Below are 13,431 nucleotides of genomic sequence, written 5' to 3'. Positions count from 1 at the left end.
CTTCCTGGTTGACAATCTAGCCAAAGGCAAGCCCTAGAGAAGATGCTGGATGCCCTCCCACTGCTTTTAAAATCTGTATTGGGCAGTAGGACCTCTGGTATAGAAAATAAATGAGGGCTTCCTTTGGACTCATTTGATTTTATACAACTCAAATATAGCTTGCACTTCTAGTTTGGCTCCATACTTTTAAAGCTAAGAAAAGGAGACCAAGAGATGAAGGATCTGCAGTTGCACAGCCAGTTTAGTGGCAGAATTAGAAGTAAAACCCTGGGCTCCACACACCTGATTCAATGTTTTCCATTAACCACAATTCCAATTCCTACTACTCATATCAGTTCATATCAGGTGGGGGATTTTTATGGATGGATGGTCTAAGAGGACAAGGAGAGGCAGTCCTGGCCATGGACGTATTTGGTATAAATACGAATGCCTAAGAGAACAATGTTTTATTCTCCCTTATTTCAAGGTAAAGTAAGAAGGAAATGCTTTTCCCAAAAGGGCTTGTTATCTGGGCAGTCAAACTGGAGCCTTCATATCCCAGAACTATCTTCGAGAGGACAGTATTTCAAGTGTGTAATATCCCAAAGGGAGCCCAGAAGTTCCCGGGCAGTAATTAGAGGTGGCGTCTTTCTCCCATTCCAACCATTCCTAAAATCTCCTTGGCTAATCTTGCCCGGGCACCTTGCTAATCTTGTCTGTACTTGACACGGTGCTGGAGCAAGTGTTAAACACAGCCCTGCCCACCCAGCCTTTCCAGCTGGGGAAAGTGAGGCAGGTTTTGCTGGAGGGCAGGGCTTGGTTCCAGTTGACAAGAGGATCTGCACTTCATGATTGAGATGGATATAGGCAAAAGCCACCAGCAGGGGAAGGGATGCCTCTCAGGCAGAAATAGGGAAGGGATTTTATGGTAACAATGGATGGTATCGTATCTTCTAGAGAAAGAACACTACCAAAGAAAGGAAGGTTACCATGGAAACATATAATATAAAGGTTACAGGGTAGAATTTACCAGTGTTCATATAGCACTTTTTAGATGAAAGCAAGCCCTGAACAGAGATGCTCCACTCCAAAAAGAGCAGTACCCATCTGACTAATGATTCTATTAGCCACTTACATCATCCAACTGACATTCCTTGCTATGGTTCCCTGCTTCCCAAATAAGCATCTAACATAGATTTACGTCCCCAAGGGAAGACACTGGGTCAGAGCCTTTAATTAGTCCATCAGATTAAGAGTTGTATTTCTCACTAACCATTAGCATTCTTGTTTATTCACCGAATGCCTCCAAGTTTAAGTAAGAACAAGCAGAAATCACAGACCATTTCTTTGCATACCTGGACCTGAAACAAATTGAAAACCAGATGTAGAAGGTACGGAATTCATCAGGTCTCTCCCTGAGAAGATGGGGCCTGGGCAGTGAGCAGGCTACCCCCTCAGAGGTGGTTTTTGTGATCACAGCCCTTGCAGCTGTCACATCTGTCTGCTCAGCAGACTCTACATTGTTGATGAAATGTTCCTGTGTATTTGTAGGTGTTATAAAGAATAGCAACCCAAAGTCAGCTCTAAAAAGGCAGCCTGAAAAAAAGGAACATTCTTGGAAAGCACCACTAAGTACCATGCACTTAAAATAAAAACAAAAACAAAAACCAGTACCTGTCTCCTTAGATCTCTTGTTTTCTTGGTCATCTTATCAATTGCAATGTTTAGAGGATCTCCTTTTTCCTTCCTTCCAGTCTATTAAGAAAAGAAAAATAATTTCTGATTTAGAAAATTCAATGTTAGTGACATTAAAGATTTAAAAAATTCAGAAACACACTTGAGTTGCAGAGTCCAAGCAATTTCAAAATAGATTTTTTTCAATATACAGCTAATATAATTTGGTTTCTCCACTTGGTTTTCTGTGAAATAAAAATTAAAATGGATGAAAAGCAATACATTCTCAGGATGGTTACACATAGGTTCATATTCAACACCATGCAAATCTATGCTTTCTTCCCTTCTCCAGACAATTAGCGATTAAGTAAACACAAGGATGTTTTTTGTTTTTGCCGTAAAATATAAATGTTTTGTGCTTCTCTAGTATGTCAGCACACTTCTTCTGAATATAAGATAAGACTGAGATGGTGAAAACAAACGTAGAAAAAAATATTTAAGGTAACTGACTGGAGTTCAGAATTTCATACCAATATATCATAGGTCATATTGTAACTTCTAGAACAAAATCAAGAGAGATGATTTACTAGAAAATATAGCCTTTCTAATCTCTGTTCTGTCCTGCAGTGTAAGGAATCAAAGCTTGAGGTCAGCAGGAAACTACCCTTAGGACTTTAACAGGCAGAGGGAAAGGCCAAAAACAAACAAACAAAAACTTCTCAGTAAATTATTCACTTGCAAGTTTGAAGTTTCACTAAATTCTTTTTCTTTCTTTCTTTCTTTCTTTCTTTCTTTCTTTCTTTCTTTCTTTCTTTCTTTCTTTCTTTCTTTCTTTCTTTCTTTCTTTCTTTCTTTCTTTCTTTCTTCTTTCCCTCCCTCCCTCTCTCCCTCCCTCCCTCCCTCCCTCCCTCCCTCCCTCCCTCCCTCCCTCCCTCCCTCCCTTCCTTCCTTCTTCTTTCTTTTTTTTATGGCTACAGTAAAACAATTAGAACGAAACAAAACAGAATCTCCATTATCTTTTTAAAACAAAAACCACAAATCCCCATGGATAAAAAGCTCCAGGTAACTTTATGGATGGCATTATCTTCCCTTTAAGAGAAAATTATTTGCAAAAGCTTGGTCAAATTTCTTAAATTACCTAAACTTCAGTCAAACACCCTGCAGATTTATTCACACATGGTCCTGGTGGCAGTTTCCCTCATTCTGTGCCATACCCGGGCTCTGTGAAATCATGAGGGTCTCTGCAGTCATTTGTGTATATGATGAAATGGGACCCAGGTCACATATTGTGCCAAAAGGGATAGTGTGTTTGGGGATCCATAGGAACTACCATCCAACAGATGTTTAAATGTTCTCTCCCCATGACAACATCCTGGACACATACCACTGATGCAGAGCCAGCAGATCCACGTATAGCCAGATTTGAAGCAGTCACTCTTTTCTGAACTCACTTCATCATCCATCTTTTCAGAACAAATGTCTAATGTGTAACCATATAGTGTTTTCATTAAAAAGTCAAAACATGGCCCTGGCCAGTGTTGTTCAGTGGTTAGAGCGTTGGCCTGTGCACCAAAGGGTCACAGGTTCAATTCCTGATCAAGAACAGGTACCTGGGTTGCAGGTTCCAGCCATGCCCCACTCAGGGTGTGTGGGGGCTGGTGGCAACCAATTGATATGTGTCTCTCTCCCTCCCTCCTTTACACCCTCTGTAAAATAAATAAATAAATTAATTAATTAATTAAAACCAATGGAAAGCCAGGCTGGCATGGCTCAGAGGTTGAGTATCGACCTATGATCCAGGAGATCGAGGTTCGATTCCCGGTCAGGGCATATGCCGGGGTTGTGGGCTCGATCCCCAATAGGGGGTGTGCAGGAGGCAGCCGATCAATGACTCTCTCATCATTGATGTTTGTCCCTCTCTCTCCCCCTCTCCCTTCCTCTCTCTGAAATCAATAAAGATTAAAAAAAAAAAAAAAAAAGGAAAAATATCCTCGGGTGAGCATTAACAAAAAATAAATGAAATAAAGACATAAAACTTTAAAAAAAGCCAAAGCATGTGTGTCTGGTTTTAATCATCTAACATCCTATAAATCCCATCATCATTTTCTACTCCGTACATTTGAAGTCTGTAGGTAGAAAGAGCTTAAAATAAAGTGGCTAACATTTAACACTTTTGAAACACCAGCGTACAAATAGCTCCAAGAAAACGAGCCTGGATGGAGAACACTGTGTAGCTTTATCTCCCGAGGGAAACCGGTTACGGAGGGAGTGGGCCCTCAGGCCTGTCTCTGGTATTGAGGTGTGCCACGGCGGAGCCCTGCATCTTTTCTCTTCTGGTTCTCCTTGCAAACAGGATGGATCTCTGCCTTCAAAGTACAGGGCGCTTTGGGGAGGTCTGGCCCATGATCATTCTGAGAACCACAGATTTCTAGGTCCTTTCCATTTTTAACAGTGATAAAAATGTACTTTGAAAAACTAACAAGTATGAATTAGATTTATTTATTTTTAAACTTTTATTGATTTTTAGAGAGAGAGGAGGAGAGAGAAACATCAATTTCTTGTTCCACTTATTTATGCATTCATTGGTTGCTTCTTGTATGTGCCCTGACCTGGGATGGACCCCAAAACCTTGGTGTATTGGGGGGACACTCTAACTAACTGAGCTACCCGGCCAGGGCTGAGTTAGGTTTAGAATGCAGCTATAAGAGAAGACTGGATTACGAAACATTTCAATGTATGAAAAAAAAGAAAGAAATCAAGACAGTGTGGATATACAAAATTATTAGTGAATAAATACCCTGACTCATGTCATCCTGCCGGTGGCAGAGATCATTATGACCATTTTACAAATGAGAAAATGAAGATCAGAGCAGGCCTGGGGCTGAGGGTGAGAGGGGTGAGGCACTTGCCTCAGGTATAAAATGTAAGGGGCAACCAAAGAACTCAGTAATAAAGATAAATATCTGTCAATGCAATATTTAAAAAAATTACAATTAATGCAAAAATTCCATGTTGAACAAATATCAAATTTTTAAATAATGACGGAGTCTGACAGGGCCAGGACTAGATTGGGGCAAGTAAGGAGAATCACATAAGTACAGGTCAGATCTCATGTTTAAATTTTAAATTGTAAAATATTAGAGGATGTATTTATACTAAAAAATTATTATTTACCTAAAATTCATATTTAACTAAGGTATATGCGCAGGAATAATGGTAGGAGCTCCCCAGTACTCAGATTTACATAGCTCTTGGGGACCAGCAAGCCATCACTCCACACTTTCCTGAGCTCTGTTATGTGCACATGTGGAAACACTTTTAAATTATCAGCTTAAATTGGACAGAAAGCCAATCACGGAGAGAGAGAGAAAGAGAGAATGAGGGGGAGAGAGAGAGAGAGGGAGAGAGAGAGAAAAAGTCTTGCCTCCTCGGGTCAGCCTCCATTATTAGGCCCTGCGATCGTGGACTAACAGTGCGCCTGTTTTTTATGTCTGAGTTTTCTCATAAGCACCGTGGATAACGTAATATATGCCCTGTTCTCTTCTCCAGGCCAGCAGACCATCAATCATGTTGTCAATGTGCTGGGAACAACAAAGGCATTAACAGCATGCAGGGTAATTAGGAAAGTATTTCTGCAGTGAGAAAAAATGAAACACTTGATTTGGAAACTACATAGAAACCCTTTTTAGATCACCTGGACTTCTGCCTTCTCTCAGGCAAATAATGTATGGAAATCTCGCCCAAAACTAGAATTCTTAAAGAAAAAGTTGTTTCTCTTTAAGGGAGAAATGTTTGGGGCAGTTCATTTTAAATAGACCACTAAGTAGTCTGAGATATTTCTAAGGTTTAAATAAGGAACGGAAACTCTGGATGAACATCTTTTACGTAGAATCTGGGATAGGCTTGTTAAATAACTAAGGATTTGATTATCCTGAGCGAATTCCGGTTCCCAGGCAATCAAAAGGAAGCCTTACCCAGCTCTCCCTCCCTAGCCCTCCAAGCTCTATACACTAAAAATAGTTTCACAAGCTGAAGTGAGAGGAGACCTCAGTCTTCATTTTGACATTGTCACCAAATAATAAAACAAAAGTTTGGTTTCATGTCAGTCATCCACTTGCTCCCTGCCTTTGCTGAACGGAAGGAAATAAAACCAGCGATACCCACACTCTGCCAGGAACTACCTGAGTGACCTGGCGACTTCTCTAGACTCCAGACTTATCATCAGAGGAATGGAGGGGCCAGAGGTGAGTTACACAACGGGGAAGTGTGGGAGCCTGACAACCATCAAGGACACAACCACACTTCCTGTGACAGGGAAGCCCTTGGGGCATTGCCGAAGCCCTGGGAACCGGCAGGCAGTGGGGGCTTTCTCATCTCCAAAACCTGGATAAATGCTTGCTTCGGGGGATTATTGTGAACACTAAAAGAGGTCGGATCTGTAACACTGAGCACAGCTCCTAACTGGAAGGGGTGACTCAGTGGTGGCTTCCTCTGCTTCCCCTCGCCTTCACTCCACTCAAAAGTCCAGAGAGGCGAAGCCATTCATTCTGATCACCTCACTCAGGAGGGTCCAACCAGGGCCTCCAGATGCTTCCCAGCCCAGAGCTTTTTCCATGCCAGGCCTAAAGCATCCCCCACCTCTCAAATTCTAGGATTCTGTGATTCTATAGTGCCCTGTGTTTCTTTCCAAAGGCTGTAATATATATATGTGTCAGTTTGAGGTATATTTCCTTTGTCACGTTTTGTCCACGGACCTAGCGTGCCTTTCTCGGACCTGCTCCCAGTTGCCTTCTTTATCTTTCCCTGCAGAGAGTGAGTGTGCAGTAAAGAAGGCCATTTAATAAATATTGTTATTTACAAGAGAAGAAGACAGGCGGGAGCGCTCTCTCACATCGCTTCGGGGCCTCCCACTTGCCATCTGCTGCGCTGGGGAGGGGCGTGTTTATTGGGCTGTATTTGTTTTAGCCCCGGAGCACTGTTTTACAAAACACACTTGGGGTCCATGCAGAGCTCGGATTGCTGCGGAGAATCATCTCCTGATTTGGAGTTTTATAGGGAATTCTTTATTCTCCCACCCAGCGGCTCTAAATTCAAGTCCAGCGGGTCAGAGTAATCAGGTGCTCCTGAGTAGACTTTCATCGTTTCCGTTTAATCCTACACAAAAAGATTGAGGCCATTAATAGAAATTTTGTCTTTCACAATCAGTCTTCGGGAAAAAGACTATATTTTAGTTTGACACATTTTTATAATACCACCCTTTGCCTCTTTGGGAAATAAAAGCCCTTCTGCTTTGGATAAGGAACTTCTTTTTTTTTTTTTTTTTTTACTATATTAATATCCATCACTCCTTCTGAAATACTGAAGATGACTGCTGAATATTGCACAACTGATACCAACTCCCTAATTTATAGAACAAAGGAGTAAGGAATATTAAATTTTAAATTTCTGAAATTGACTGAATATTTCTTTAAAGGTCATTCCCCATCTCAGCTACTCATCACCCTAAACACATAACTCATTGTAAGTGGTCATTTATGGGGGCCCTGGAGGTAAAACCTACCACCCCAGTGCTTCCAGCAGACCGGAGGCTTCATGTTAGTTCCAGGGCACGATATTAACATATGGGAAATGGCCGTAAGAAGGCAGGTATCTTATTACTCTTTTCCTTTCCCCTCAAAGGTACCTGCAAACTTGACTGAATGTGTGAGAAATCTTCAAAATATTGTCTAGCTGCAACTCTAATCTATTGAAGGTGTGGAGAGCTAATCAAATGCCCAGTCTTCAAATTGTGATCATTTGAAAGGAGAAGTCAAAATCATCAGAATGGCAGAAAGCAGTAATGTTCTATGCACTCTCTCACCAACACATTTTCCTGTCATTTAAACCTATGATTTAGACAACAGAAGGAAGTAGAAAAAATCATCTATTGATTCAGCAGTCACCTATCACATTTGGAGGGTTGCCCATCTACCCCCAAACCCTGCACATAGAAATCACAGTCATTACATCTAGCACCACTGTTTATATATAGAACCTTGAACATTTCATAATACCTTTCTATTCTGTGTAAATCACCGTCTGAGAATGTGGACCTTCCTAAATATTTCCTTTTCACTGGCTGCGGACATTTCTCTTGGAAAAGAAATTGGCAATATCTCTTTAGAATGGATGAAAGTTTAGCAGTGGTCACAAATCAAATCTGCGATCAGGATACTTGGACCACATCACAGCCCAGCTTTCCTGGACCCTGGGATGAGGTGGGAAAGGTAGAAAGGGAAAGACTGATGACAGAGTGTCAAGGCAAAATGCATCGTGACACTTCTCTGCCACAGCTCATCCATGCTGAAGGGAAGAATCATCAAGTTGTAGGTAAGGATATCTGGATGAGGTTATTGGTAAGATCCCAGGCCCTACCTATCAGCATAGCAATGTCAGGACACACATTGGGCCACGAGCAAAGAAGGACTGGCTCAGGGACATCAGGTGTGACATCATTTGTTTTCTTTTTCCCAGAAATCTGTGTTTTTTTAGTAAATTCTCTAATTTTTCCTTCCAACTCAACCAAGAGTTTCTGGCTAAGGGATAAACTCATGATGACATCCAAACCAATGAGATTCAGCTATAGATTTGTAGGTGAAATTTTTTGGAAAGGAAGCATAAGCATACTTTTCCCCTACGACTGATAAACTGTCAGCAGATAAACCTTGAGGTATGTTTGGAGTCTCTAAAAATAGATGCCACACAAAGAAAAGCATGGGGGGTGGGGAGAGAGAAAGAGAGAGAAAGGAGAGAGAGAAAGGAGTTAGGGAACAAAAGAAGGGAAGACAGCTTTTGGATTCAAATCAAATTGGTTCATATTTCCATTACATTCTAACTTGTAAAGTAAAGCCCCTTGAAAGTACAATCTTTGTTTTGCTTATCATTGTATCTTTAGAGCCTAGACATTCAATAAATTTTATTAAATCAATGAATGAAACACATTGGCCCCTGAACCCAGCTGACCCTAAAACCTTAAGTATCTATCAGTGGATTTCCTGTTGTCATGAGTTAATAAATTCCCTTATGTTTGTTCATGTTCAATTGCTGTCACTTACAACCAAAAGGCCTGACTAAGTCAGAGACCTTAAAACTCCAGACCAAAATACTTTGAAAGCAGAGAGAAGACCCAGCAAGATCCCCCATGGATACAGCCCACAGCACTCTCTGGGATCTCAGGCCTTTGTCTCATCCACAGAATTTTCCCCAGAACTATTGTCCAAGCTCTAAATCCTAACCATATTTCTCCCCTACATCCTGTTAGCCAATAACTTTGAGAATTTGTTCATCAAATGTTCTCTAGAATGCATGCTGCTGATGGATGGTCCAAGGAGGCACCAGGGTATAAGAAATGGGTATGAAAGAAATTAATCATTTGGAAAATGTGTGATCCCAAAAATAAACTTCACCCACTTCACAATCTGCTGATCAAAGCCATAGGAAGTGCTTGGCACCTGTGTAATGTTATAATTCTTGCTCCTTGATTTATTTTATCAACACAGGTGTAGTCATCAGTGATTATGTATCAGGCAACCCTGCATAGGAGACGGTTTTTATCAAAGTCCCCCTCTCCCAGCTCCCAACCTTGGGTGATTGCTAACAGCCAGGGTTAATGAACCACACATTCCTTGGAAGCCTGTGAAAGACCATGAGCTGAGCAAACTGCTAAAAATAGTCACTTTATCTTTATAGTTGTGAGATGAAAGTAGGCAGGATGAAGGGCAAATTTCCATTGATTTTCTCCACACACACAAACACATATACATCCATACTGAATGAATGATTTAAATTTCAATGACTTTTCAACTTCTACTCCATTCCTGAGTGCATAGTCCCCAAACCACTCAGCTACAGTAAAAGCTATCAGCACCTAAAGGATCTCTAGAGTCTGGCATTTTTCATCATCTCAGAAAGAGGTCAATAACTGGGTCCATGTTGCTGCGAGTTCACAGAAATTAGAAAACACCCAGGCAGAGGGTTGCCTTCCTTTATGGAAAGACTGTCTGCGTGGGGAATCCCAAGCCTTGGCCTTCTACCTGCGTGTCAGGTGCCTGTCCTACTAGTTCAAAATGACCAGTCCTCTTCTAAACTTCTATAACCATCAACATGATTTATCTGGTGTTTTATAAGCAATTCCCATTCAGTTAAAGATTATATTGTGCAAATCTCTTGCATTGTTAGTTGGACTTCAGATGTCACACCGTAAAGCTAAAATACAAATATCTAAGACGCATCATTACGATTCAGCACTGTTCAGAATCTTATCATGACTATATGTCCTTTCTTCTCTATTAAAAGTATAGGAGCTTAAGGACAGTGTCTTCGTCAGCTTGGACCATCTTAACACCATAGACTGGATGGCGTAAAAACCAGAAATCTATTTTCTCACAATTCTGGAGGCTGGGTAGTCCAAGGTCAAGGTCTAGTAGGTTTGGTTTGTGGTGAGAGTTCTCCTCCTGGCTCATAGACAGCTGCTTTCTCTCGATGTCCTCACATGGTGGAGAGAGAGCAAGCAACCTCTCTGGAGTTTCTTCACATAAGGGCACTGATCCTACCATGAAGTCCTCATTCTAATAGCTCATTGACACCTAATTATCTCACAAAGGCCCCAACTCCAAATAAGATCACATGGGGGTTATGGGGGGTGGTTCAATATATAAATTCTGGAGGGACATGTGTCAGTCCATAGCAGACTGGAAGTCATCAGCCAATTATATTTTCTTAAAACTCTGAAGTTTCTTGCATGGTGTCTTACAATGAAGTGGTGCTAAGCAAACTAGAAATATGTCTAGATATGTACAGATAAGTATTTACTGTAGAGGGATGAATGAAGTAATTAGCATTCCGGCTGTTTGACAGATTACAGGATATGGGTCTTTGGGGGCAAGGTTACTTTTGTACTGAGGTGGAGCTGAGGGCAGCTATATCTTTATTAAGAGTAGAGTAATACTGTTGCCTACCTTCTTTCTACTTTATTCCCTTCCTTCCCTGTTCAGAATCGCTCCTGAGTCAGAAGATGGAAATCAAAGCCTTTGATTGCATGTAGAAGATTAAGATGCACACACACTTGGGAGAAGAAACATAAAATTAGTAAATGACTTTTCTCAAATCCATCTCTCAAAATAGTGGGTGGTGGGAGTAGATAAGCTTGGGGATTCTAGATACCAAGAGGGAATAAGCCTAGTGAAATGGAACTTCTGAGAGCTGGGCAGAACCCTGACTGGGGCAAAGAGGTGGGCCATACGGGAGAATATGTGGGACCCTTCTGATTGCTACCCACACAGCAAAGGAAAATGAAGATGTTCCCTGGGGGCAATGGAAAGAGGGAACGGTTTGGGAGTACTGGGCACTTCCTGCATGCCTGGGGGACACCCCAAAAAAGAATTCCTTGCGCTTTTCAGAACCAAGGCTTTTCTTCCTGCCCAAAGCAACTCGACCTCTCTTAGCCTTTGCCAAGCCTATGCGGACCACCTCTGCCTGCCTTCTCCAGCATCACCAGCAACCAATCTACATCGTGGCGTTTTCTCTGTCCTCTCGTGCCCCCTTCCTCAAGGACAGCACTTGTCTGGACAGCAACCACACAGGTCCTGGTCACTTGCAGTCTTATCACTGCGAGGAAACAAAGAGAAAATGGTATTTTGTTTTTAATGATCTAGACAGTCAAAATAACTAAAGAAATAGTTTAACCATTTGTAAACTCACAAGCCCCAATCTAGAGTGGCTAATCTCATTCTGAGCCCCTTTGTGTTGTCTTTTCCGTGAGTGAATGGAGCTCATGAAGCTCAGGAGGCCACGGCCAGCTGATCGGGAGGCAAGCACGGGCCCTCCTTGGGCTCTGGTGAGTCAGGGCTCCCCCCTGAAGCCCTTCTCACTGAGAACGCTTGGGATTTGCCCCGTAACAGCACCAGCTCTTGGCCATTTGCTCACACTTGGAACCAGTGAAAACTTTATGAGGCAAATAGCACTTTTGCAGCACGGCAGTTAAAAACTAAACTAAGTAGAAAGCAGGCCGAAACCCTGGAACACATGTCTCACATCGTCCCAAATAGTCCTCACTATGTGGCTCCCATAAACACCATCTGCTGTGTTAATTTGTAAAGAATTACAAGGTTCTTAAAATTACACTTTGCTCTCTGTAGCGTACACTGTGTCTATTAAGGGGGAGAGTTGAGAATGTGCATCCCATCCAGTCAGACACTAGAAAATTTTTCCTTCCTATGCTGGGGTGTTACTGCAAGTTTGCTAGGTCTGCATGGAATTCTAATCAGTGCCCTGTATTCTGTCCAGACCGCCTGTAGGAAACAAATTCACAATAAAATACACACAACTCAACCGTTGCCTAGATCATACTCCAAGATTTTACACATTTTCAAGTTGGGTGCACATCTCCCACTTCACGGGATCCTCCTGACAATGCAAAGTCCTGGGCTATAAGTCAAAGAGGGGGAATTGCCAACATCAGGAGAATGTCTTAGGTGAGACTCAATTCTCCATTGCGGGCCCTTCTGAGCCGTTGGGTGGTAGCTGGGAGTGTTTTGCAATTGTTCATCGCTGTCTATGCACAAAGCCAGAAAGCAGCATCTTGTTCGCAAAGACACATCCCTGACAATGCAGGGCTACAGTGATAGGCTGCCCCTGTCAACTTTTAGGTGGATTAAATGCCTAGCAGATTGCTGGGAAAATGGTGGTAAATGGTGGCTGGAAACAAGAAGCTAGGTAGGAGAGTCTGAGGCTCAGTAATCCTGAACTAGAAATTGTCAGTGTGAGATAGTTGTTACATGTGCAGCCTCTGGGGCCCTCCACCCAGAGATTCCATTCAGTGGCTCTGGAGTAGGCTGGAAACCTTCATTTAAAAATATATGTATATTGAATTTCTTGTGGTTAAAATTTATTGAATTTATTGGGGTGACATTGGTTAATAAAATTATACAGGTTTCAGGTGTACAACTCTATAACACCTCATGTGTATATTGTACTGTGTGTTCTCCACCCCAAGTCAAGTTTCCTCCCTTCACCATTTATCTCCCCTGTACCCTCTTCTACCTCCCCACACCCTCTTTCCCTCTGGTAATCACCATACTTACTATGGTGATTTAAAAAATCTTCATTTTTTAATAAGCACTTTCTAAATTATATTTATGAAAGTACAGGGATAGTTCAATGGATCCCAACCTGACTAATCACTTGATTAATCCAAATCTTTCCAACTCTGACCCAGGAATCTGCATTTTCAGATTCCCATTAAATTCTATCATTAGCCTAGCTTGACAACAGTGAATTGTGCAAGGATTTCTGGTAGTAAGCCTAAAATAGGATCAGACATCCACAATTAGGGCAATTCCGCTTAATTCCGACGAATTAGTCACTCTATCTCAAAAACATAAGTTTCTGAACCAAACAATTTAATTAGAAGAAAAAAGCTGTACTGCCTGAGAAGTCAAAACAATACAGAACAAGCACAGCCTGCCACATCGTTTCATAGAAAGGCCCTGCACAAAGAAAAAGAAAGTTAAACCAGTTTCCCAGGTTTCTTGCCTGTCATTGTCACATCGAATATAAAGATATCAAAATAAGGTTAGCTAGATGTGACGGACAAAGGAATAAAGGAGGCTGCTGATCTTACTAAACCATAGAGAACTTAAGAAACGTTGATTAAATTAAGATTTGGCTAGATCTCACACTCACACACAAAGAGCAAGGATCCTGATCAGGCAGAATTTCAGAGCTTCTCCTGGTAAACTC

At 41.7% G+C, this 13,431-nt stretch overlaps 1 protein-coding gene across 2 annotated transcripts in view; it reads right to left on the bottom strand.

Annotated features, from left to right (window-relative positions):
- Positions 1-13,431, bottom strand: part of CTNNA2 (catenin alpha 2) — a 980,129-nt gene that overhangs the window by 235,915 nt on the left and 730,783 nt on the right. For both annotated transcript variants that reach the window (XM_081155843.1, XM_081155842.1), the window contains exon 8: positions 1,654-1,734. In XM_081155843.1, coding sequence (XP_081011969.1) covers positions 1,654-1,734 — 81 coding nt within the window. The remainder of the gene's footprint in view (positions 1-1,653; positions 1,735-13,431) is intronic.

The sequence above is a fragment of the Miniopterus schreibersii genome, assembly GCF_964146895.1.
Source record: "Miniopterus schreibersii genome assembly, chromosome: 13".
Lineage (NCBI taxonomy): Eukaryota > Metazoa > Chordata > Mammalia > Chiroptera > Miniopteridae > Miniopterus > Miniopterus schreibersii.
The sequence above is the reverse complement of the archived record's forward strand: the minus strand, read 5'-3'. Positions and strand labels throughout refer to the sequence as shown.